The sequence below is a fragment of the Hibiscus syriacus genome, unplaced genomic scaffold (genome assembly GCF_006381635.1).
Source record: "Hibiscus syriacus cultivar Baekdansim isolate YM2019G1 unplaced genomic scaffold, ASM638163v2 tig00117056_pilon, whole genome shotgun sequence".
Taxonomy (NCBI): domain Eukaryota; kingdom Viridiplantae; phylum Streptophyta; class Magnoliopsida; order Malvales; family Malvaceae; genus Hibiscus; species Hibiscus syriacus.
This window is the reverse complement of record NW_024063539.1, coordinates 162251-186226: the sequence shown is the minus strand read 5'-3', so window position 1 is coordinate 186226 and position 23976 is coordinate 162251. Positions and strand designations below refer to the sequence as shown.

General features: G+C 30.5%; 3 protein-coding genes and 1 non-coding gene across 4 annotated transcripts; 2 read left to right on the top strand and 2 right to left on the bottom strand.

The window, feature by feature from the left end:
• Window positions 1-1657: 1657 nt before the first annotated feature.
• On the bottom strand, window positions 1658-3220 carry LOC120198014 (UDP-glycosyltransferase 76B1-like). Its single transcript, XM_039199412.1, has 2 exons — window positions 2704-3220; window positions 1658-2635 (listed from the first exon to the last, which is right to left on the bottom strand). Exons 1-2 carry the CDS (start codon window positions 3185-3187, stop codon window positions 1758-1760), a joined length of 1362 nt encoding a protein of 453 aa, XP_039055343.1. The 5' UTR covers window positions 3188-3220; the 3' UTR covers window positions 1658-1757.
• An 8719-nt stretch (window positions 3221-11939) lies between these two features.
• On the top strand, window positions 11940-13325 carry LOC120197913 (enoyl-CoA delta isomerase 1, peroxisomal-like). Its single transcript, XM_039199309.1, has 2 exons — window positions 11940-12430; window positions 12870-13325. The coding sequence occupies exons 1-2, from the start codon at window positions 11985-11987 to the stop codon at window positions 13156-13158; spliced, it is 735 nt and encodes a 244-aa protein (XP_039055240.1). The 5' UTR covers window positions 11940-11984; the 3' UTR covers window positions 13159-13325.
• Window positions 13326-14194: 869 nt separating this feature from the next.
• Window positions 14195-14266, top strand: TRNAH-GUG. Its single transcript has one exon. It is a non-coding gene; the product is annotated as a tRNA-His (tRNA).
• A 1920-nt stretch (window positions 14267-16186) lies between these two features.
• On the bottom strand, window positions 16187-18676 carry LOC120198052. Its single transcript, XM_039199448.1, has 2 exons — window positions 18554-18676; window positions 16187-18125 (listed from the first exon to the last, which is right to left on the bottom strand). Exon 2 carries the CDS (start codon window positions 17830-17832, stop codon window positions 16357-16359), a length of 1476 nt encoding a protein of 491 aa, XP_039055379.1. The 5' UTR covers window positions 17833-18125; window positions 18554-18676; the 3' UTR covers window positions 16187-16356.
• Window positions 18677-23976: the final 5300 nt, after the last annotated feature.

Sequence of the window (23976 nt, the reverse complement as noted above, 5' to 3'; positions counted from 1 at the left end):
TTTAGGAACTTAGCTGGAGATATCGGAAACGCCGCTATTGAAGGATGGATGATTATTCTGGTGGTTTTTTCTTTTTTCTTTAAAATGGAAGTCAATGTTGTTTTGTAAGAATAACTAAAAGGATAGTATCTGAAGAAAGTTTTATAATCTCTAAACTCGAAAATTATGTTTATATGATGGGAAGGCTTGAAGAACAGTACGCAATCTTTCCTAGAACAATTAATAGTGTTTCAGACAAGCTGGAGCTGGAGTTAGATACTCAGAATTGCAGAGATTCCAGCATTTGTTCATTTGATGTTTGATGTCTTCACGTCATGAGTCCCCTAAATGGCTCTACAGACAGGCCACAACTTTGCTCCAGTTGATGCATTGTTGCTATGCTTCGATTAACAATTTGTTGAAGTTGAGAACAAGGTAGAAGAGGGTAGGTCCATCCTAGGGAAAATATTTGCGTCCAACGATGTCGATGAACGCCTTGAAACTCTCCGTTTAAGCAGAAAAAGATGATGAGCACGCCATTGCCCACAATCTACTACAAAAGGTGAAGGCTGCTTTGAGCAACGTTTTAGTTCCAAGGGGACTCCGCTGTTTTAACCGTTCAAGTGGCTCAAGAGTTGTCAAGAATCAAATACTGATATGTATTGTAGCCCAAGAATTGTTCAGTTTGCTTCAAATCAGATGCAATAGACAATATATTACGTTGGGACATGGAATAATCATTTTATAGTCTCTGAAAAAACTTTTAGAATTTAGAATCCATCAAATAGTCTCGTATCGGTGATTAAAAGAAGTATCATTCTTTTTTAAAGTCTTGCATTCGAATAGTTTTTTTTGGATAAGAAAATATATTATATCCAAAAGGAAGCAGAAGCCTGCTACAAAACGTTCAGTAAATGAAACAGAACAAGGGGAAACCTATACATCAAAATCAGACTATACCCCATTGATTAAAAGAGATAAATTAGTGCTATCTAATCTATTGATAGTTTTATTGCTTAAATGTAAACCTATAGTCTGCTTAATTACAAGAATAATCTCATCCACTGATCTGATGTTGCCTCTGAATATCCTTCGATTCCTTTTCTCCCAAACGGTGTAAAGGAATGCACACCAAGACAGTTTTTTTCTGAATATCATTCGAATAGTTGTATATGCAAGGTGTTTGTGTTATCAATAGTTAAAAAAAATTCGGAATAGACACTATCTTGTAGACTTGTAGTTACTCCAAGACTATTAAAAAAACTTTTGGAATTTAGTTTGATCTTGTATAGATGTTAGAATAATATTTAGATATATATATCAGATTTGGAATACATAAATATCATGTATTAGTACTTTTCGTGATCTTTATATTTATAGTGAATTATTATTTCACATTTGTAATGTATTTTATTCTGACTGATTTCCCTTATATTACTTTTTTACTAACAAATTCATAATATGTATGCTTTACACATGGAATATGGGTGGATGTGAGAGAAAGATCCTTTAAATGTGAAATATACCGTGTCGTTCCAGACTCGTTATTTGACCTTTCAAATGATCAATAAGGATTCATCACATTCACCTACATCAACAGCAACAATTTTGAAAGCATAACCCTTAGTAGATCTGTTCTCTTTGTTGCTTACCTTTTTCTTGCCTAAAAGCCCGGCTTAAGAATCAAAGCATGTCCTGAAACACACGCTCTTATTTTGGTTCTGCTTTTGTTCAACATAAACTAGAACATGGAATCATGACTTGATAGATTTAATAGACTACAAAGAAAGCATGTAACTAACCAAATTGTCCAAAGATTTGTAAGAAGAACCTCCGGGTTTTAGACAAAGATTCATCTTGTCTTTGAGTAGCTTGATTCTGTCTCTCATTTCCTGTCCCTCAGGTTCAACCATTGATCTCCTGATTGCCTTGTCAATCACCCCTCTCTCTATCTTGAACTCCAAATGAATCCCGACCTTCCATACATGGCTTACGAATCTTGCATCCGTGATCTGGTCTCCAAAAGCTGGCTGACAGATCATGGGAACCCCTTCACATAAGCTCTCCAGGGTTGAATTCCATCCACAATGTGTCCAGAACACTCCCGTTGAAGGGTGAAGCAGTACTTCCTGTTGGGGAGCCCATTTCACTATGTGGCCTCTTTCCCCTACCATTTCTACGAACCCATCTGGCAATGGTTCGAGCCATTTGCAGCCCTGGACTACCCCTGGTCGAACCACCCACAAGAAAGGCTGCTTGCTGTTGGCCAGTCCCCATGCTACCTCCAAGAATTCCGTCTCCTCTATAGCCGCTATACTTCCAAAGCTAACATAAATCACTGATTTAGGCTGTTGCTTATCTAGCCATGATATGCAGGTATTGTCTTGAGGCAGTAAGCTGCTGGAAGAAGCTGGAAAATACTTGTGGAAAGGACCTATAAGAAAAACTGGAATTGGAAAGCACAAAGAAAATTTTGTTACATATTCTTCTTCAAGATCTTCACAGGAGTTGAATATAATCCCTGAGGAGGCCTTGGTTCCTTCAACTACTGTATCAGCGAATTCAAAGAAGCTTCCCACATCAATTACTTTGAACATTGAAACGTCTTTGAATCTGAAATATGGAAGCTCTGGGACCTGGTTTTCTGCTTGAGAATCTGACAGGCAACAACATTATTAGGGTCTTCACTCATCAAAACAAAGCTAGAGCAAGTGATGTATATACCTTGCAATGGAAGGTAACCCTTTTGGAACAGCAATGGCATGGACACCATAACTAGAAAAGACGAGACATTACTTGTCCTCAACACAATCCTCGGTAGCTTAAGGTCATCAGCGACAGCTTGTGTGCTGTACCACAAAACATCAGTAATAAGGCAAGCAATGGGATGTTCATCTTCCAAGCTGGTCGATACCAACTCGGTCAAGCAATCACGAACAGGAGTCTGGCAATTGGAATTGAGGGACTTTATTAATGCCACGATACGAATAGGATCCGGTGAAACGACGTAATTTTCAGGTAATCCATCGGGAATAGAATAGAATCGGAAATGAGGGTAGTTTGCAGTGTTTGGAGAATTGAAATGAGTGTGGATTATGGATATGGAAAAGCCTCTTTCATGGAGGATGTTGGCAAGCTGAAGCATGGGGTTTATGTGGCCTTGGAATGGCATAGGAAACAGTATCACTCCACCACCCTTGATCTTCATCGCAGAATAATTTCCCAGATTCCGCTGTATATTCTCTAGTATATATAAAATATACGACACATGTATTGTTTCACGCATGACATATATAATGACAAAATCACTTGCAAGGCTATAAATGGATTTCTTTATTCAATCTTATCTGTTAGCAGGGTTAGAGAGGTGTTGGAATACGAACGCACTTAAAATTTTAGTATTTTTATTTATAATTTAATTTCATATTTGTTTTAAAAATTAATTTTTAATATAAATTCTTAAGTTTGTATTCTTAACTTAAGATCATGTATTGATCCCTAAGGGAATGTTTAGTTCACATGTGGGAATAATGTTTTTTCGGATATCCAGGTTTGGTTTAAGAGCATTCCCTCCATAGGATAATGAAGTATTCCCTATAGTAGCATATTTTAAATGGGTACTTTGCTAGTAATTTCATTATTTTTCATTTCTTAGGTATTAGATAATTCTTTCCCTTTAGGATAATAATACCCCTGAAATAGTAGAGCTATTTAAAATGATCTTTCATTTTATATATAATTACATGAGTATAAGTTTATTTTATTTATTTTTATTTTTTAATAATGGTTCCAAATTCTATTAATCATAAAATAATGTGATGAATATAAAATAAAAAGTAAAAAATATATATCAAGCTTCTATTTTATTTTGATTATTTATCATGTATGAGTTTGATTCAAGTTTTATTTTTGACATACATTTTATTACGTTTATTTTTCAGGATTAATTTATATAAAAAGATTTCTATATTTTATTTTTATGTTTTATTAATTTTATCAAATAATTTAATATGATATTTTGTTGTACAACTCATACATATATCATGAGTAAATCAAGAAAAAAAATGTAGAAATAAAAACATATATACATAGGCGTAAGATTGTACATCTGTCGACATTTTATACCTAAAAATAAACATATACTTACATTTGTATAAATATATTTTTATAATTTTAAAGAAAATTATTTTGTTTTTAGGAAAGCCTTAGTTCTGGAAGTCCCCCGAGCTACTTATAGAGAATGGAAAAACTAATAATATACTTATCAAGTTATTTTAATAATTAAAGTAATAGTTGTTATTATTATTAGAGGTTTGAAATTCAAACATTAAAAATTAAAAATTATAATAGTATTTAAATTTTTATTTTCAAATAATTAAGAATCTTTAAAACAGATATTATATTGTAATCCCTTTAGATTAATTAAAATAATTTACAAAAAGTAATATTATTAATTTTAAAATTTTATTTATTAAAATTTGTCTTACAATAAATTTGAAATGATTTGATTTAGACTATTATTTTTTTCATTTTAAATTCGGTTAGATTCAAAGCAAACATAATTCATATAAACAAATTGAAACTAAATTAAATTATAAAATTAAATATCTAAATTATAAACCATAATATAAATTTTTTAAATTAAATTAAATCACATAATACAATTCAAATTCAATTTTTTTTTCCAATTTCCATACTCATTACTATATATTTCTATCTAGTACCAGAATGGATTAGGGGCTGAGACCTTTCAAAACGTTCAATTGGTGGCTCAAGTACGCCGAACGTGTGGACTTTGGAGGATGAGGGAATGAAATTGGAGATACCCATGATATTTTTTATTTATCTAAAATAATTATAATACGGTATATATTTTAAATATTTTTAATTATTTAATTATAAATATATAATTATTTTTAAGTTCTGATATTCAAATTTAAAATTTTTATTTTCTTTGTAACTTGGTTTCACATGTGATTAGAGCTGTAAACGAGTCGAGTCGAGCTTGATTATTGCTGAGCTCGAATAGAACTCGAAAAGTTTAAAATTAAGCTCGATTCAACTCGAAAACTCACGAGCTAAAAATTATCAAGCTCAGCTTGAACTCAAAATATAATATCAAAACTCGACTCAAACTCGAAAAGGCTCGAACTAAAAAAAAAATCAGGAGCTCGATTGAAGCTCGATTCTAGCTCGAACTCAAACTCGAATTCAAACCTACAAAAATCTTATATTACATTTAAAATTTATTTTTAAAAATTTATAATTATCAATAATTTATTTTTAATAATGTAATTTTAAAAAATCTAAAATTATAATATAATATTTTTTCGAGTAACTCGTAAATTTTTCAAATCAAATATTAAGTAGTTCGTTTTAACTCATTGAGAATTCAAATCGAACTCGAGTCGAACTCATTCAATTCGAATATTAATCAAATTTTAATCAAATCAATTTTAAATAACTTACTATTTATCTCATCTCATTTATAACATTACCTTATACAATATCTATTACATGAGAAATGATAAGTGGCTGAACGAGAAGCTTTTCTGAACATTTAATGTGCCAAAAACGACAACCTGGAAGAGTGAGAGTTCAAATCTAACACGTCTTGCTTTTGAATATGATCACATGTGCTAACTACATCACCTGACAAACGCCAAACAAAAAATATAAATATTAATTTTTCCAACAACTGTACGAGGAGCCTGACAACTAGGCCCATATGTCTGGAAATTTAACCTCTTCTGCACTTGCCGCTCTCACGTCATAGAAACATGATATGTAGCATTAGCATTAGCGATAGGATGGGAAAATGATCACGCTACAATCTTAATATACTATTAAAAAAATATTATCAATTTTATTATTATTTAAATAATAAAATTAATAAAAAAAATTATCAAAAATTTTATTATTTCTCTCAATTTTATTATTATTAGATATTTTATTTTTATTAATAAAACCGATAAAATACTATTGACTTTATTTTTTATCGATTTTGTTATTGTTAGACACTTTACTAAAAATATTAATATTTTAAATAAAAATAATAATTTTTTAAATAAATTTTATCATTATTTAAATAATAAAAAACTGATAATAACGTTTATAATTGTATATTAAAAATGTCGCAATGTAAAACTTCCAAAAGGATAGAGCTTTGATCTTAAGATGAGACATGTTTCACTTTCGTAACATATTAATTAAATATTATTATTTCTTATTTTTTATTACTATTTGATATTTCATAATATATTTAATAGTGTTTGAAATATTCAAACTTTTTCAAAATAATTAATGTGACTATTAATTTTTTTTACATTTAATATGAATTTCAAACTAAAAATTAATAAATATAATTTTTAACTAATGATTTTCATTAATTAATGTGACTATTAATTGTTTTTACATTTAATATGATTTTCAAACTAAAAATTAATAAATATACTTTTTTAACTAATAATTTTTATTATTCACTGTTACGATATTTACATGGGAAGCTGAAATGCCATCCTGTTTTATTTACTTTGTCTTTATTATTTTGTATATTCCGTTTTTTATGTTTAAGATTTGCCTTAGGTTCAGATGAATTTGTGTAACGTATGGTACAACAGGCCCGCACTGTTTGGTTTTTTGATTTTAATTAAAGCTGGCTATTTCGTTTTGGTTAAAAAAAATCAATATATTTTTTAATTTCATATACATATAAATCATCACAAGAGATATCATATAATTTTGTATCATATATGTACGCATATTAAACATTATTTTCATATGATTCAATTATATCATCAACACTCATTTGAAGTATTCTGTTTAAATTAGTTGAGATTTATGAATTTTACATTTAAATATAATTAGGAAACATCCTAAGTTATTCTCATCGATAATTATATCTAATCATATTTCAAATAATATTTAAGTGTCGCTTTATATACTAGCTTATTATATCATGTGCAAGAGTTTACGAATAACCATTAGAATTGTTCAAAATATTATTAGATGTGTATATTGATAAGAAATACTTACTACATTTTTAATTTTATTTAGATACAAAATTTGTAAGTAATGATTAATTCGATTTGAATACTTTGTAAAAATGTTGATGATATAACTATATGTCATATGCATATGTTATGTATAATATATGTTTTTAGGTATTTTTAATTTTTCAATAATTTATAATTTACTTTTATTTTTAAAATTTTTAATTATATTTTTAGCATTTTTAATATATATATATATATATATATATATATATATTGCTTCAGTGTTTTTTATATTTAATTTTTTTTAATGTTAGAATATTTTTGAATTTAAAATTTTAAAAATAATATTTATTTTTCCTAAAAAATTAAATAAGCATTTGAATTTTGAAATGAAAAATAATTTCACACTCAAAATCAATCATAAAAATCAATTTAACACATGTAATGTCATCAACAATCGTGGATCGTCAAGCTAGCACTTTGAACTGTCACGTTAGCATTATAATGGTAAATGATGGAAACAATTGGTCGAAGAATCACATTGAATTTTTTTGAGTTTGAGGGTCATATTAAACTTTTTTTCCTAAAAAATTTGAGGACATCGGAAGCTATTAAACCAAATAGTTATTTATCTTATTTTTTAATAGTTCAATTTGATTATAAAATAATATTTATTAAAAAAATTCTTAGTTTAATAGAAATATACATATACCCTACGATACAACTGTCTGAACTCTAACCCTCTAAAAAGATAATATTTTTCATTATTAAAATTATTCAATAAATTTTACTTATTTACTCTAATAGTAATAACATCGATTTTTTAAAAATAATTAAAGTAAGTAAAACCTATTAATTTAATTTTAATTCTTGATAACTAGAATAATCGTGGATGGAGACAGTTTGGAAGCAATAAAGAAGCTCACCTGTAATTGCGGTGATGTATAATTTGTAGAAACCATTAATTACTCGACGAAGCCTAATTCATCGATTCCACATCACTTATTAATGCATGTAAGTTTAGTCGCAGATTCATCTTTAATTTAAATTGGATAGGTACTCATTATAAAATATGAACTTTCTTTAATATCTATTTTATGAATTTTATTTATTATGAAATTTTATTCGTATATAGTTTCCACACAAATTTTATATTATTAATATATGTGTTTATTTTTAAAAATATTTTTAAATCTATTACTAAGGAAACAAGTGAAGTAAACATTTTATGGGAAAACTATCCGGGAAACGTAAGCTGATGTTTTTGTCTACTTTAATTATTTCTTTTAAAAAATAAATAAATAGGGCAAAATTATATGTTACGTTTCTTATCAAAACCTTGACAAACAGTTCTCCATAAACCAAATTTGTAACCCATTGATCTGGTAGTGTTAGAAATTTTAGTACATGTAATAATAGTTGGTATATTGTTAGAAAGTTATACTGTTGAAAATTTTGGAATCCGTTATAAAATTATTAGAATTTTTGGTGGTGGTTAGAGATTTGAGAATCTATTATAAAATTTTGGTACTGTTGACAACATTACTATAAATAAATAAAATTTTGATTTTTTCCTGAAAATGGTAGTTTTGTATTTTTTTTCTCCATTTTGAAAAAATAAAAATACAAAACGCCGTAAGATGTGCCAGTCATACGAACAAAAAATGCCGCAATAGGTCAAGATCTATAGCGGCGTTTTTGTATCAAACGCCAAAAGATATCTATAGCGGCGTTTATGGAACAAACGCCGCAAAAGGTCGATATCTATAGCAACATTTTTGGAACAAACGCCACAAATGTCGATATCTATAGCGGCGTTTTTGGAACAAACGACGCAAAAAATTAGATCTATAGCGGCGTTTTTGGAACAAATGCCGTAAAAGGTTAAGATCTAAAAAAATCATATCTATAGCGACCTTTTTGGATACAAACGCCGCTAATTACCTTTCTTTAGCTAAGATTAATTGATTTTGCATATTTCATTTCTGCTATACATCACCTAAATTTAATATCATGTAGCTTTATTTAATTAACAACAACCATACATTTTAATTAAGACACAAGTTATGCAGAAAAATACTTAACAATAAAATAAATTAAAATTTATAAACATTAAAATTAAATGTAATGAAGTTTGACATTGTTCTCTAGAATTTAGTCTAGGTTCTTTCTTTCAATTAAAAAAATATTGTTCACTAGAATTTAGTCTTCATTGCTCCTTCGTGGGGAAAGGAAGTAAAAAAACAGTTTCCTTGTTTGATGAAGTATCATTAAGTTTTTCCTCTGTGTAAACTATATATGGAGAAACTCTTGATCTATTTCACCAAATAAATCCCCTAGCTCTGGTTCACCAAGAAGACTCTTTGCGCGCTTCAGTGCTTTACTTGAAATAAATAACGACCTTCCACCTACAGTAGAATGTTCTATTGGAGGTGGCTTGGGAACTGGATAAAACATTAAACAAACAAATTAAAATAAAAGAGAGAAGCGTTTACTTGGAGTAACAGTAGATGTAGTGTCGTATTCATCGAGGATAGATAATGCTTTTGCAATTGAAGATTCTTTCAACGCCACAGATTTCCCCAATATGGTTCTAAACATCGAGTATTTATCCACTCCTCTATCATTTTTCTCAATAAGCTTCGAACATCCTACGTACAATCTATGAAATTTGAGAGTACAAAATAAAAATATAGCAGCGGAAAGATTCAGAGATTATTACCTTGAAGTAGGAGATCAGCCATGGAAGGATATGGAGCAATAGGAGTTCCTTTCGGGTCATCATCGGGTTTCGACGACAAGAACGGATCGAAAGCCTCCCAACGATAATTTGATCATTGACTATGGGAACATGGGAGAAACTGAGATGAAGCATTCTTCGACAACTAGCAGTAGATGGGTTTGGGTAAACGGCGAGAATGAAAAAATAGATGAAAGGGGAAAATGAAAAAGATTTTATGAGAGAGAAATTTGGTTATACCAAAATATGTAAGGGCATACCTTAGAAAAGTTGATAACGAGCTGGAAATATTTGTGTCTTGATAAATTATTTGATATATGGTTAAAAACTAAGGTATAAGATATAAAATTGGATAAAGTAAAATATCTAATCTAATTTGTTACTAATTTTAGTATCCATCATAAATATTAGTAAAAAAATGAACCCTTATATATATTTGTTAAATAAAAAATTATCATTCATATTAATCTTACGATAAAAAATAAAGAAAGGAAAGAAATCCTAACCCTTAAGAATCGAACTTTGTAAGAAGAATAAAGAAATAAAAACTCTAAACCTAACCTTAAACTCAAAATTATCACACATTTTCAACATACTCTTCCACCGCGAACCTCCCTAGTTTTAGCACGCATTTCTTCATCTTTATGTCTTTTTGACGAAAACCAGAGAATTTAATTATTTCTGAGTTTATTTAAATTTTTAGATTTGTTGAGGATTGAGAAGATCAACGTGATGTCTTTTTAGAGAAGAATATTAGATAGTAAAAGAAGAAAAAACATATTGAACATGAAAAAAAGGGGAGTGAATCATATAGTTTAATTTGACAATTTTAAAAAATAAAATTATATATTACAATTATTTAGTATTATTATATATTTTTTTAAAAAGTAAGTAAAATTAAAAAACCAATGAAATATGGAAGGTTATTTTATTATTATGTATTAAATAAGTGATTTTTAATATATATATATATATATATATATATATATATATATATAACATGATGGGTACATCAGATTCTCGAAACAAAAAATAACATTAAAAATTTAGATATATCTCATAAATCAATCATATATTTAATACTATTAAAAATAATATATATAAAAAATGTTACATCTAATCAAAAGAGTAAAATGCTATATGAATGTATATCATTAAAATTGTAAAATATATAAAAACTAATAATAATATGAAATATAAAAACTATATTAGAGCAAAATAAAATATACTTTGTAATTCAAAGAAATTATTTTATAAGGGAACATAAAGATTACAAGAAAGAAGATTTTGAAAAGTAATGTCTTTTAAATTGAATTTGAATTGTTGAACTGCTCTTTGAATTTTTTTTAATAATCTTGAAATTAGTCATTATCTTTATTTGAATAAATAAATTTAATTTTAGGTAGTAGATAAAATTTCCATTATAAATATATAAAGGAGCTCTATCCACTGCCGATGCAGTTCCTTTCTTTTGTAACCCAAAAAAAAGTTTTATTAAACCATCTTGATAACCCCATGTTTGACTATTTCACAGTTTGATTTTGAATATATTTGTTATAACGTAAAATACGCCGCCATTGAATTTATCCTTTGTAAAACTCGCGCCTGATTACAACTTTGTTGGGTGGGGGGAGGGGGAACATGAGAAACTATAATTTAATTTGATTTTTTTATAAGCTATAGTATTTATTAAATAAATCAAATTTACTTTTAATTTTATAAAAATCGATAAACAATTATTTAATTAACTTTGTATTTTTAAATAAAAGAAAATTAATTTGATTTAATTTTGAGATGGTGATAAGGTTTAAGTTAAATATTAATTTCGATTGAATTTTTATAAATTTCTAGTTTAATTTAATGATTAACAAGGGATTTTATGTTTAAATATCCTCCTTTTCTAACTACACACCTTATTTTTTTTCCTTTTTTTATGATAAGTTTGATTATAAATTTTGGTTGAATATTAATATTTATGACTTAATTTAATGGTGAGACGTGTTATTATCTTATTAATTTAAATAAAATTATTTTAAAAATTATAGGTGAGTTGTTGATTAAGAAAAAAAATGACGTGAAAAAAATAAGATTATGTCCATATCATCGTTACCGTTTCAATAAAAGAGTAATCAAAATGGGAAAGAGGAATAAGTGAGTATTAAATAAGAAATTTAGAACAACGACCATCCCGTTTTTGTATATATATAGTATAGAGGGTCAAGAAATTTAAATCAAGAGATTAGCATTTTTGTTTACTTGGAAAGAAAGACATGGAGACGTGCAAATTAGAGAAGCGAGGTAAGATCTTCATTTTGACTTTGACCGGCGAAGACGAGCACCGTTTAAACCCAATCCGAATCGACGCAATCCGGTCAGCACTTAACCAAATCCGCTCCGACTCAAGCTCACTTTCCGGTTCCGTTCTCATCACCACTGCTCAGGGCAAGTTTTTCTCCAACGGCTATGATCTTGCCTGGGCAGGCTCTTCACCGGACAAGATCCGTTTAATGTCTTCCAAGCTCGGAGATCTTGTTGCCGACCTATTATCCTTTCCTATGCCTACAATCGCCGCCATCACCGGCCACGCCTGTGCCGCCGGAATGATCTTTGCTCTTTGCCATGATTATATTGTTATGAAGAAAGATCGAGGGTTTTTGTATATGAGTGAAATGGATATTGGGCTGAAGATTCCGGCTTGGTTCATAACCGTCATAAGGTGGTTTTTACTTCAGAAAACCTCTTTTTCACCTTCATTTCGACGTTTCCGATGAATTTTCATTATTTTTTAAAGTAAAGTTACACTCCCTCCTTTTCATAATTATTATGTCATATTGATCAAACATATAATTTTAAAAGATAAATTTAATCACATAATTAGTTATATAAAATAAGAAAATAATAAAATTATCTCTAGAAGTGATTGATAGATTAGTTCTAATAGATGTTAAAAAATAACATAAATAAAGATAAAAAATAAATATAAATATTATTATTTGTTGACTTTTTTAATAAAATAATTTTAAAAATAAAAAATAGACTAATTTAATGCAACAAAGAAAGTTTTTTTTTTCCTCCAAGAAGCAAGAAAGATTCGGTCAATATTCAGATTTTTATTTATTTTATTCAAACGTTCATTACTATTTTATTGATTTTAGCTGCAAGATTGGCGACGCTAGAGTACGGCGAGACGTGGTGCTGAGAGCAAGGAAGTTAACGGCGAAGCAAGCAGTGGAGAGTGAAATCATCGATGCTGCGTTTGAGACGGTGGAGGAGACGGCAAAAGGGGCTGTGGAATTAGGTGAGGAGTTGGTTAAAAAGGGATGGAATGGCCAAGTTTACAGTGAGAATAGGAAGGAGCTTTACAAAAAGATTTTAGATAAGCTTGGAGACGATGAAACCACAGATGATGTTAACAATGTTGCAATCGCAACCTCCAAAATGTAATGACAGTGATTTGGCTGACATACTTGTCTTGAATAAGGCTCATATTTTAGTAACTCCGTATGTTGGGAGAATGTTGTTTAAAAAGTGCTGTTAAAGGTTGTCAAACTTGATATCCATTCATTGGTTTGAGTGAAAATATAACTCTATCTTATTTTATTTTGTGTGAATTTGAATTCTGATATTTATCTTAGAATGTGATATTTTTATACTTAATAAAAAAAAGTAGTGGCACTTGAATTCTGATATTGGTTAGAATCTGATCCATGTGAATAGTTAAATTCAAACATGTTTAGATTCGAATTTTGACATTTATCTTAGAATGTGATATCTCTCTACTTAATCAAAAAAAGTAGTCACACTTAAATCTAATATTTGGTATAAACTGATCCATGTAAATCATTAAATCCATAAATGAGTGATTAGGGACCGTTGTCCTCTCTAAAAAAATTAAATTATAATATATTTTTAATTAATAATTTTTTTCTCTTAAAATTTTATAAATTTAATTTTTTTAAAATTTCACATCCGTTCCGACTATTAGAATAGAGCCAAACCTAACTGCTCCGCAAATGAATAATCACGGAAAAGGATTTCTACTGTTGCACTCATTATTAATATATTGCATAAAAGAAAAGTCGATTTTTTAAAAACAATTAGAGATGGATGAATTAGAAAATTTGACTTTCTTTTCTTATTCCTTCTTAATTTTAGTGATTAGACTCAATTTTGGTTATTTTATAAATGCTTCCTATCCTATCATATCATCTATAATATCTACTAATTAAAATAATTTATAAACCCATATTATCTTTTAGACAAATAAAAAGATGATGATTTGAAAATTATAACCCAAGTGTATAAATAACATGAAAAAAATAGATAACATAAATTATTTTAATTGATATGAATCATGGACGCTTGAAGCGGTTGAATGTTAACCCAAAATTATTCTTACCTATTTTTAAATTCTAGTTGAAGTTTAACACTATGGAAATAAATTATTAAATATGAAAGTATTTACAATTGCAATCAACTAGTGGCTGTAGTTTAGTGGTAAGAATTCCACGTTGTGGCCGTGGAGACCTGGGCTCGAATCCCAGCAGCCACACATTGATTTTTAAATTTCGCTTGTACAGTGCTTTCGATGATTGATGATGCTCAACGGCTGGGATGTTTTGCCTATCTTCAACGTGTTTTTATATTTGTTATTGCCACTACGAGATGACTGATTTTTTTGAGGTAAACTACACTTTTAGTATCTCAATTATTACTTTTATTCCATTTTAGGTACTAAACTATTTTTTTTACAAAATCATATCTAACTTTTAGTTTTGATTTTATTTTGGTCATATGCCTTTAAAAAATTAACGGTTATGTTTGACCAATCATCATAAAGTAATGCCACATCATTATTGAAAAAAATAAAAAAAATGTCACGTCAGTTGTTATGTTAACTTTTTAATTGTGAGTGATCAAAATGAAACCAAAACGTAATATTAGATATGATTTTGAAAACAAATAGTTAAGAGAACAAAACAAAATAAAAGTGATAATTCATATACTAAACGTATAGTTGCTTTTTTTTGGGGGTGTTCAAACGATTTTTCTAAACATCAAGAAAACTGAAGGATATGTTAAAGTTTAGGAGTGAGCAAAACTCGACTTGAAAAATCAATTTTTTTACATTCGATTCGACTTGAAAAAACTCGACTCGAAAAACTTTTAAGTTCAAATCGAGTTAGGTAATACAACTCAAATAGCTCAAATAGTATCTCGAATAATTAGAATTTTTTAGTAATTAGTAGATTGATTTTAAATTTGAGTTAAGTCCCTCGACTCTGTATGATATATGTATATCACATATGAAAAGGATAAGAAGAAATATATATTGTATATAGTTATAAAAAAATTAAATTAGAAATAATATCATAATATTATAAATATTTACAATTAAATTTAAACAAAAATTTAAAAATTCGACTCAAAAAAGTTTCAAGTAAACTTCAAGTTATAAACTAGAACTGTCAACCCAAATAACTCAAAAAATTTTAGCTCGACTCGATCGAATACTCACCTCTAACTAAGCTATTGCATACATTTTTTATTGGGTAAATTATACGGGTAGTTATCCAATTTTATTTTATCAGCGATAATTGATTATTAAAGATGATTCAACATTTTTTTAAAAATTGATATTATAACGGATTTAACTTTTAATGGTGTAACTTTTATTTTGATTCTAAAAATTCTAACAATTAAACATTTTTTTCACTGTATCAATTTAAAGAAATCACCAATGGTTAAGAAAAAAATTAATCTAAGAATCAATATATAATTGATGGCCGTTATACTAAAAAAAGCCAACATATTTACAGCTACAGCTTCTTTTCCATTTAAGTTTGGTGATTGCAATTCTGAACTTAACCTACGACCTTCAACCAACCAACCACTCCAAACAGCAACTCCTTCCGGACAAGAAACGGCTGAACCTGAAATTTAATTTTTCCGATTCATTCATTCAGCCCCTTAAAGTTCATTTGCTTCGTGCTCCAACAATCTCCTTTCGAATACAAGTTCGAAAGCATTAAATTCTTCCTCATCCTCTCTTCTCTGATTCCAAACTCTCCTAATCACGTGGATAACATTGAATGCTTCGGGCAGAACTAAAATCAACACCTGTTTCCCTCAGCCAAATCCAATTTTATAATAAACCGTACTACGGTTACCATCATGAATGATATACCTAAATGCATCTTCCACAAGCACCAAGTGTTCAAAAGATGAATGACTGTATTAGTAGCTAATCCAGATCAAAATCCATTTTGATTATAAAAAGCATAATTACGGTCATGAATGATATACTCAAGAACATGAATGCATCTTTGACCTAAAAGAAAAGATGAAATACCATGCTAGTCATTCTCGTTACATAGCCAAGAATATAATTCCATGATTAACGTATCAAATTAAATGCAAGGACCTACATGTACGTAAAACGATGATTATGTCAATAGATATGAATTGTCAATAACTTCGATGAATCAACTTCGCACGGTATGACATATAATATAAAAAATGCAGTTATAAGTTCATAGATTTCCTCATGGAGTGAGGTTAGCAAACAATGAAGCACCAAACACTAACATCCTTGCATGTCTCGCAATATAGTTTCCTTGAGGTCCATGAATGGTCATTCACTCATGGGGAGGGGCGAAAGCAGACATGGACCTCATGCTCTTCTGGTCCTCCACGATGTTTGGGCACAACAATCTCGAGCATTGTTCCAGTCTCATCATGGTATGCTTCCAGTTTAGCATTTTCAGGAATGCGGTTCGGAAGGGGAATCTCTCTAATATAGTCCCCTGGAGGGCAGTGTTCGGGAGCTGGATCTGTTAGTTTAAATGTCCTATCGTATCTCTTAATGAATGGCATGCAAGCTGTACTCGCACACGATATCTTTACAATTCCATGTGAGGGAGTATTTCTCCAAGTAACTTTCACCCTTTGAAGATCCGAAACGGGCAAGCTGACGATGATCAAAAAGCTTTCTTCATCTTCATATATCGTTTTTGCTGCTGTTACGGGCCCGTATACATTCTTCATTACCCCACTAAATTCATTCATCCAAGTTGGCTCAACTGGGTGGATTTTCATGTCCAAAACTTTGTTAGAATGCAGATTATTAGGTAAACAAGGATCCTCATCATTTCCATTCCGGAAATAGTCCTTGTTCTGTTTATTACAGACAGGAGATAAATCCATCCCATTACCATTGCCATGTTGCATCGGCTGAGTTGATAAATTTAAACCAGTACCGTTAAGCAGCTTTCTAGTGTGATAATGTAAATTACTCTTTAGAGGGGCAGGGGGACGCTCAAGTTTGAATTCTGTGATAATAAGATTCCTCCAAGATGCAAAATCACTTGCTTCAGGAGGAATAGAGAAGTTTATCTCCCTACCTGTAAGTCCTCTCCATCTCCTCTTCTCTTCATCATCAAGATTCGAGAGGTTTGGTGATGCCACAACTTCAATCCCATGCAAACATTGAGGATTAGATAGACCCCTGTAGTGTTTCCTCTGCATTCTATGAGATCTAACAAAACCCTTACCAACACTAAACGGAAACAGGGGCTCCCCTTGCCGAGAATGGCCATTCATGTAACTCCTCAACTGCATCTTACCAAGTGCATTTTCGGGCCTTTCCTTGAAAACCCACATATACATGTTCTCCATATCATGCTGAACCAAGAAAGCATCTAGCTCCAAGTCTGACTTGTCATAACCTGACAAACCGTTGCTGTCCCTGATTATCTTAGATTTTGATTTCCCATTTAAAACAGGCTTGAAGTAGAAAGTAAAGAAAAACCAAGCACCCCATATACTGTCAAGACGCTTGATGCACTTCTTAGCCACTTTTGGGACATTGAAAACCGCCTCGAAAATCTGGGGTGTTAGACTAACATCTAAGATGTCATATGAATCACTCCATGCCAATGGAGGTGAGCTCGGTTCAGATGATAATGGGAGATTGATATCAGGTGGCCGAGAAAGCATAATAGATCGGTTCATCTCTCTCTCCAATTCATCCGGTAGAAAAGAACCAGAATCCACTGACAGAAATGTAGAGGGGTGATCAGCCTCCATTGACAGAGTAGTGAGAAGAGCTTCCCCCATTCCTTTTTCCTTGCTCTTCCAACTATTTCCTCTTTTCCCACGATTTAAAACTTAAAACCCCTAACAATGAACAAAATCTCCCTATTGACATCTTCATAAATCAAATGAAAAATCCGAGCCAATCGTAGATTCATAAACCAATCAATCCACAAAACCATAGGTAAACCTCATAAAAGTCTTCATGATTCAGTTCCAAGCACAACAAAATCCACTAAGTTTCATCAATCAATCAAATAAAACTACAGCTGAACGCAACTAAGGGCAGTAACAGTGTTAACAACAAAGAATCCAACCTGAAAAAAATACATACACAAATACCCAATTCAATATCAATTTTTCAATATAAAAATGGATTCACAGTAATAAAAAAGATGTTTCCTTTATATGACAGACAAATCATATACCAAGGCCACATCAAGCTAGAGTTTTCATTATCTAAGATCTAAAATACCCTAAAAGAATTAAAGATTCAAAAGTTTCACTTTCTATCGATTTTCTTACCCATCGAAATAAAAAGAATATAAAATGGAGAAAATAAAAGTAAAGAAAAAACAAATCCATGATTCTGCACGAACCAGAATCAAATAAAATTCCAACAGAAAAGGGAGAGCCTCAGAAAAGGAGCAGATTTGAAAGAAAATCAAATCAATCACACACACAAACTAACCCTGGAATGGTAAGATAAAAAATAAAAAAGAAATTTGATTTGTATTATTATTACCTTAGAGGAGAGGACTTGAATCCAGAGAAAATTGAGAGCTTGAAAAAATATGATCACCTTAAGTGAGAGAGGCAGAGAGAGAGAGAGAGAACGGAAACTGTTTAAAGAGACGGAGTTGAATAAGGAAATGATAGAGACATCGGCGCCGTTCCAACTGAAGCGTTAGATAACGGAGACGGAAATTTTTCTTTTCTCCTTTTTTTTACGTCTCTATCTCTCTGACAGAGTTTTACTACGGTTAAAATACCTCAATGGCCACTTAAATATAGTAGAATTTTATTTTGACCATCAATCTTTTAATTTTATCAATTAGGTTATTTAACTATTTAAAAAGTAGTGACACATGTCACTATCGAATCAGAGAACTAAATTTACATTTAAATTAAATTTAAGATTAATTAATTGAATATATAAATAATAAATAACAACTATATCAGTATGCTATTTTTTTAACTATCGCGTTAATTCGTCTATAAAATATTTGATTAAAAGAATTAAAAAAATTGATAGTCAAAATAAATTCTCATAGTTAAAAGTTTAATCTTTAAATTCATATAGATTATTAACAAAAATAAATCTTATTTATGGAGTTAAAAATCCTATACAATTTATATAATACGGAAAGTGTTTATGTAAATAATCATAATTAATTTTTTTTTAGATTTAAATTGATGGAATTTCAAGTCAATTGATAATAATATTATTGAAACATTCAAGAGGTTACGAAATTATAATGTACTTTAAGTATGTAATAATTTTCAGTTCACTTTAAATTTAGAAAAATGAAGTTGTGAGCAAGTAAATTGAAGCTTCACGGGAAAATATTAACCAACAATGGCGGAATGAAGATTTCTTCAAATTATCTCAGAGATGCAGAAGATGGATCTTTTATCACAATCATCGTTGATAGAAACGAGGAACTAGGGTTTATTCACATTCTTCAATAGTAAATTCGTACTTCTTTCTCAAGCTACCACCAATTCATGTATTATTTTTTATCATATTTTTGGTGTCATTGCAAGTGGTCGGATGTTGTTCCTTCTGCTTTTGATTTCAGTAGGCAGCCTAGCTCTTTCATTTTTCCCCTCAAACAGATTCGTCGTTCAAGGCCCAGTGGAGTCCAGTAGTTTTCCCAGTTGGTACTGGCTGTTTTTTGGGGTTTTTCCCGATGCTTACCCCTTAGCCTGCTTGATGCAGTTTTGTCCCTTTGTTACTTACTGGTCTTGTGATGCTAGGCGCTGCGTGAGTATTGCTATGGACTGTTTATAGTGTTTTGGTTTCTGCAGGTATCTCAGTGTGCTGCTTATGCAGCTGCGTGGTGTTGGGTCGCCTATAGCTTTTATCGAGATGACGGTGCTGGCGTTGTTGGGTTTTCCTGGAGGCTGTTGGAGTGGCGTGAGCGTTGGTCCTTGTAGGTTGTCTGGCTGCTCGTCAAACACCTTCTTAATCTGCCTTGGTGTTAGTCCTACAGCTGGTTTTTGTTTTCTGTCTCTTGTGCTGTTTTTGCTGGTGCTGGCGCCTATTTTGTTCAGTTCTACCAGCTTTATTCCGATTGTGGTGTGGTCTTTTAGGGTTTGGTTTTGGTTTAATCCTCTGTTTCTTTCTGTTGTATTTGGTCATGATATTGGACACTCTTTTTCCTCCAATAAATCTAAAGAAATTTTTTTAATGAGGTCCAAATCATTGTCCTTGTCTCGTATAATTTATTTTTCTCATTATATCATATAATACATCATTTTCAAGAAACTTTTTTTATCATGTTTATAAAAATTAAAAAAAATCTGGATAAAACATGAACTGGTATAATGCAAGTTGGATGTGGTACTGGTTGCTTTTATTTCAATCTCTTTACCTTTTCAATAAGTGAAATCATTGATTGTCTGAGTGAATTTGAGTCTTTAAGGTTTAGATTTAGAGGGTTATAGATCACAAATAATATAAATACATGTAATTTCTTGTTTTTTATGGTCTAATATATATTCCAAAAACTATTACAACATTCCTACAAAATTTTTCTCTACAACATAAATTTCAATAATGGTAGAGACCACAAAAATAATTACATATCTCTAAAAATAACTATTTCTCGTGATTCTAAGATTAAAACCTACATAGTCGTATCTAAATAACTTAATTATTAAGTAATCTTCAATCACTATAATTATAATAAAGTTAAACTTAATTGCCAAATAAAATTTGAATCAACATGTAACAATATCTCTATTAATAATAATTTTTTCATAAAATTAAACTTTCAAGTCTTCAACAACTTTGATTATTACATATCAAATATTTGTTAAAGTGTCGACACTAAATCTTCAACAACTTAATTTCTTATCTAATATCCATTGAAGCACTGTTAGATCAATTAAAAATTACTCTCATTACAATTTTAAATTTGTTGCAATAAAATTTAATCATTAAGTAGTCTTCAACCACTATAATTATAATAAAATCAAATTTAATTATTAATTACAATTTGAATCAATGTGTTAAAAATGTTTAAATTTTATAAAGTTTAATTCCATATGTGATAGGAGTGGTGATAGTTTATATATAGCATTCCCTTCTCTCTTTTTATTGGGTATCAATGGACACGTATAGGGATAATCATGAGACTCAAATCCGACGGGTTTCGACTTGAGAAAAACATATATTTTCACCTTTACATTTAGGGATACTTACAATAATACCAATCTATATATTATTTTTTTCCAATTAAATCCCTATTTTTATTAAATAAAAATAATATTTTTTAATAAATATATTATTTCGGGTTGGATTGAGTTAAAATCAAGCGGAGGATGTATAATTTTCAAGTTAGGTCGAGTTGACCGAAAATCCGACTCGACCCATACTCATCCCTAGTCATCTCCCTCACATGCATGTAACATCATTTTCAATTGATCCGTGATTTTAAATAATTATGTGTCTTCCACATATATTGCGCACATACTATATATTCTAAAAAGTTTAAATTTGAATGAAAAACCTTGTATGATATTGTTGGTATAGATGTTATTGTTGTTATTCAACATGTCTTCACTTGTATGATTATTAACTACCAACTTAGTCTATTGATCGATTATGTAACACCCCAATTTAGGGGCTAAATTTAAGAAATTATAAAGTGGTGGATTTAATTGGTATTTTGAAAGAATCGGTGGATTAAATTGTAAAATTTCACAGTTGGCATACCATTTTAAGAAGTACAGGAAGTTCAGTGACTAAACTCATGGTTTAACTATTTTTATTTATGAGAGAATTTATAACCCCTCCCGTGCTGCAGAATTCATTTTTCTCAGTTTTTATCTCATGTTGACCCTCCTTTCAACTACGATCTACTCGCCGTCTGACCTCCGATTGACGAATCGAAACCACCATCGTGTTCGTTGTCGACCGAGGAACAAACCCCCTCAAACCTTTTGTCGTGAATCGTCGTCGTTCGTCGTTAATTTCAATCGGAAGTATCATCGGTAATAACTCGATTTCAGTTAGTTTTCGTCGATTCACGATGATCCGGTCATTCGTTTACGACACCTCCCGCACCATCGTGTTTCTTGCATCGTTCCGAGTCCACCGGTGCTCTCCGTTTCTTTGTCGTCGCTGGTGCGTGGAGGGGTGAGACCGTCAAAGTTTCTGACGTTTCGGAATCGAGCTCTCCGCCGTTCAAAATTGTGAACCGATCTTTGTAAGTGCCTTGAAATCGCTTAAAATAATTTTTAGGAATTTTTCCGAGAATTTTACGACACCATAGCTCTGTTCACACGCCACCCCCAAGAGTGGGCATCGTCTGAGTGATAATTTTGTAATTAATTTATGTTTGGGTGCTATTTGTGTAAAATTCGGGTGTTAGTTTAGTAAATATTTGCATAATATGGCTAATTTGGTAATTAATTTATGTTAGGGTGATATTTGTATAAAATGGTCGAATGTTGATTGTTCATGCTTTGACCGTTGACTGGCGTTGACCACAATTGACCAAAACTTTGACTGTCTTTGACCGGGCATTAAACGACCTTTGACTTTGACCGAGTATACATATCCTGACGATTTTCGACGTTCCAAATCCGATTTTGCAGTCCGTTTTTCGAAATTCAGACTCGAAGGCCTCGAAATTTCCAGTCAAACCCGTTGACTTCGATTTTGACCGAAAATTTCAAATTTTTGAAAAGTCATATTTTATGTTTTCGACGTCCTGAATCCGAATTCTGTTTCGCCAAATTCGAACCCGGTAAGTTATTTTTGACTGATTTATTACCCGATTCGATCCGTTTATCGCAATTAAGCTCTATTTTTTTTTATGTAATTTCTGTTGATATGGATCCGAGGAAATATTGGAAGATGATTTCAAGATCAAGGGCGTTCGAATGGAATTTAATGGTCGATCAGTATTGCACGAAAATTGAGGTAATACTTTACTACCTCTTTATGCTTTATGGAACATGTTGATATTGGTAAATGCATGAATAAGATAACGTTGATCACTTTTGTGGACTTGAATAATTTATACAATCGATATGAATGTGATAGAAATTATGTAACTGAATACGGATCGAATGACTAATATAAGAGATTGATGAATTGTTAGCATTAAATTACAAGTTCGTGATTTGTGATAAAGAAATCAGCCCCTGGATTTGTAACTTATATTTTATATCATCAAAGGTTAAATGTTAAAGGTACTTGGATGGAAAATTATAAGAATACTCCGGTAGGGTAAAATACGAAAATACCCATATGTTGTAGGATGACAAGAATTGTCCCCGGAAGTTGGTTAATAACTCTGAAAAGACATATTGATCCGATATAATTACAAATGTGCATAAGAAATGCTAGTTTTGCTTGGAAAATTTGGATAACTGGTTTTTAATACCAAAAAGGGTTTGCGCAAGATGCTAGAAGTTTGTTAAGGAATCATTTCAAGATCAAAGAATGTTCGGAAAAGCGATTAACTATAGGATCTCTAAATTATAGTTATGTTCGTTAAGAGTTAATACCGACATTATCTGGCTAAGAAATTACGAAGATCCCTTGAGAGGTAAAAACAATCCGAGTTGACCCTGAATGAGAAAGTACTTTGAGGATTCATTTTTAACTCGATAAATTACTTATTTAATGGTTGAGATCCTACTTTTGTATGGAAAATTCCTGATAATTCGTCAATAGTATCTGAAAGGACTTTTAACCTGAAAATCTCTGAGTTATGACTATTTACTTGAAGAATAAATTAATCGAGGGTGCTCTTATGTCAGAATTATTCGAAGGGAATGAAATAGATGATAAGTCTAAATTAAATAATAAGATCGGACGGAAGGAAGTGATTGAAATACCTTGTATTTGTAAAACGACCAAAATACCCTTTGAATGCAAATGACCCACGAATTTCATCAAGTCCAAAAAAGATTGGATATCCTCAAGCT

Coding starts and splice junctions, on each gene's coding strand:
- LOC120198014 (XM_039199412.1), bottom strand. CDS start 3,187: ATGAAGATCAAGGGTGGTGGAGTGATACTGTTTCCTATGCCATTCCAA. Junction 2,636..2,703: donor GGGTTACCTTCCATTGCAAG/GTATATACATCA, acceptor GTTGCCTGTCAG/ATTCTCAAGCAGAAAACCAG.
- LOC120198052 (XM_039199448.1), bottom strand. CDS start 17,832: ATGGGGGAAGCTCTTCTCACTACTCTGTCAATGGAGGCTGATCACCCC.
- LOC120197913 (XM_039199309.1), top strand. CDS start 11,985: ATGGAGACGTGCAAATTAGAGAAGCGAGGTAAGATCTTCATTTTGACT. Junction 12,431..12,869: donor TGGTTCATAACCGTCATAAG/GTGGTTTTTACT, acceptor TATTGATTTTAG/CTGCAAGATTGGCGACGCTA.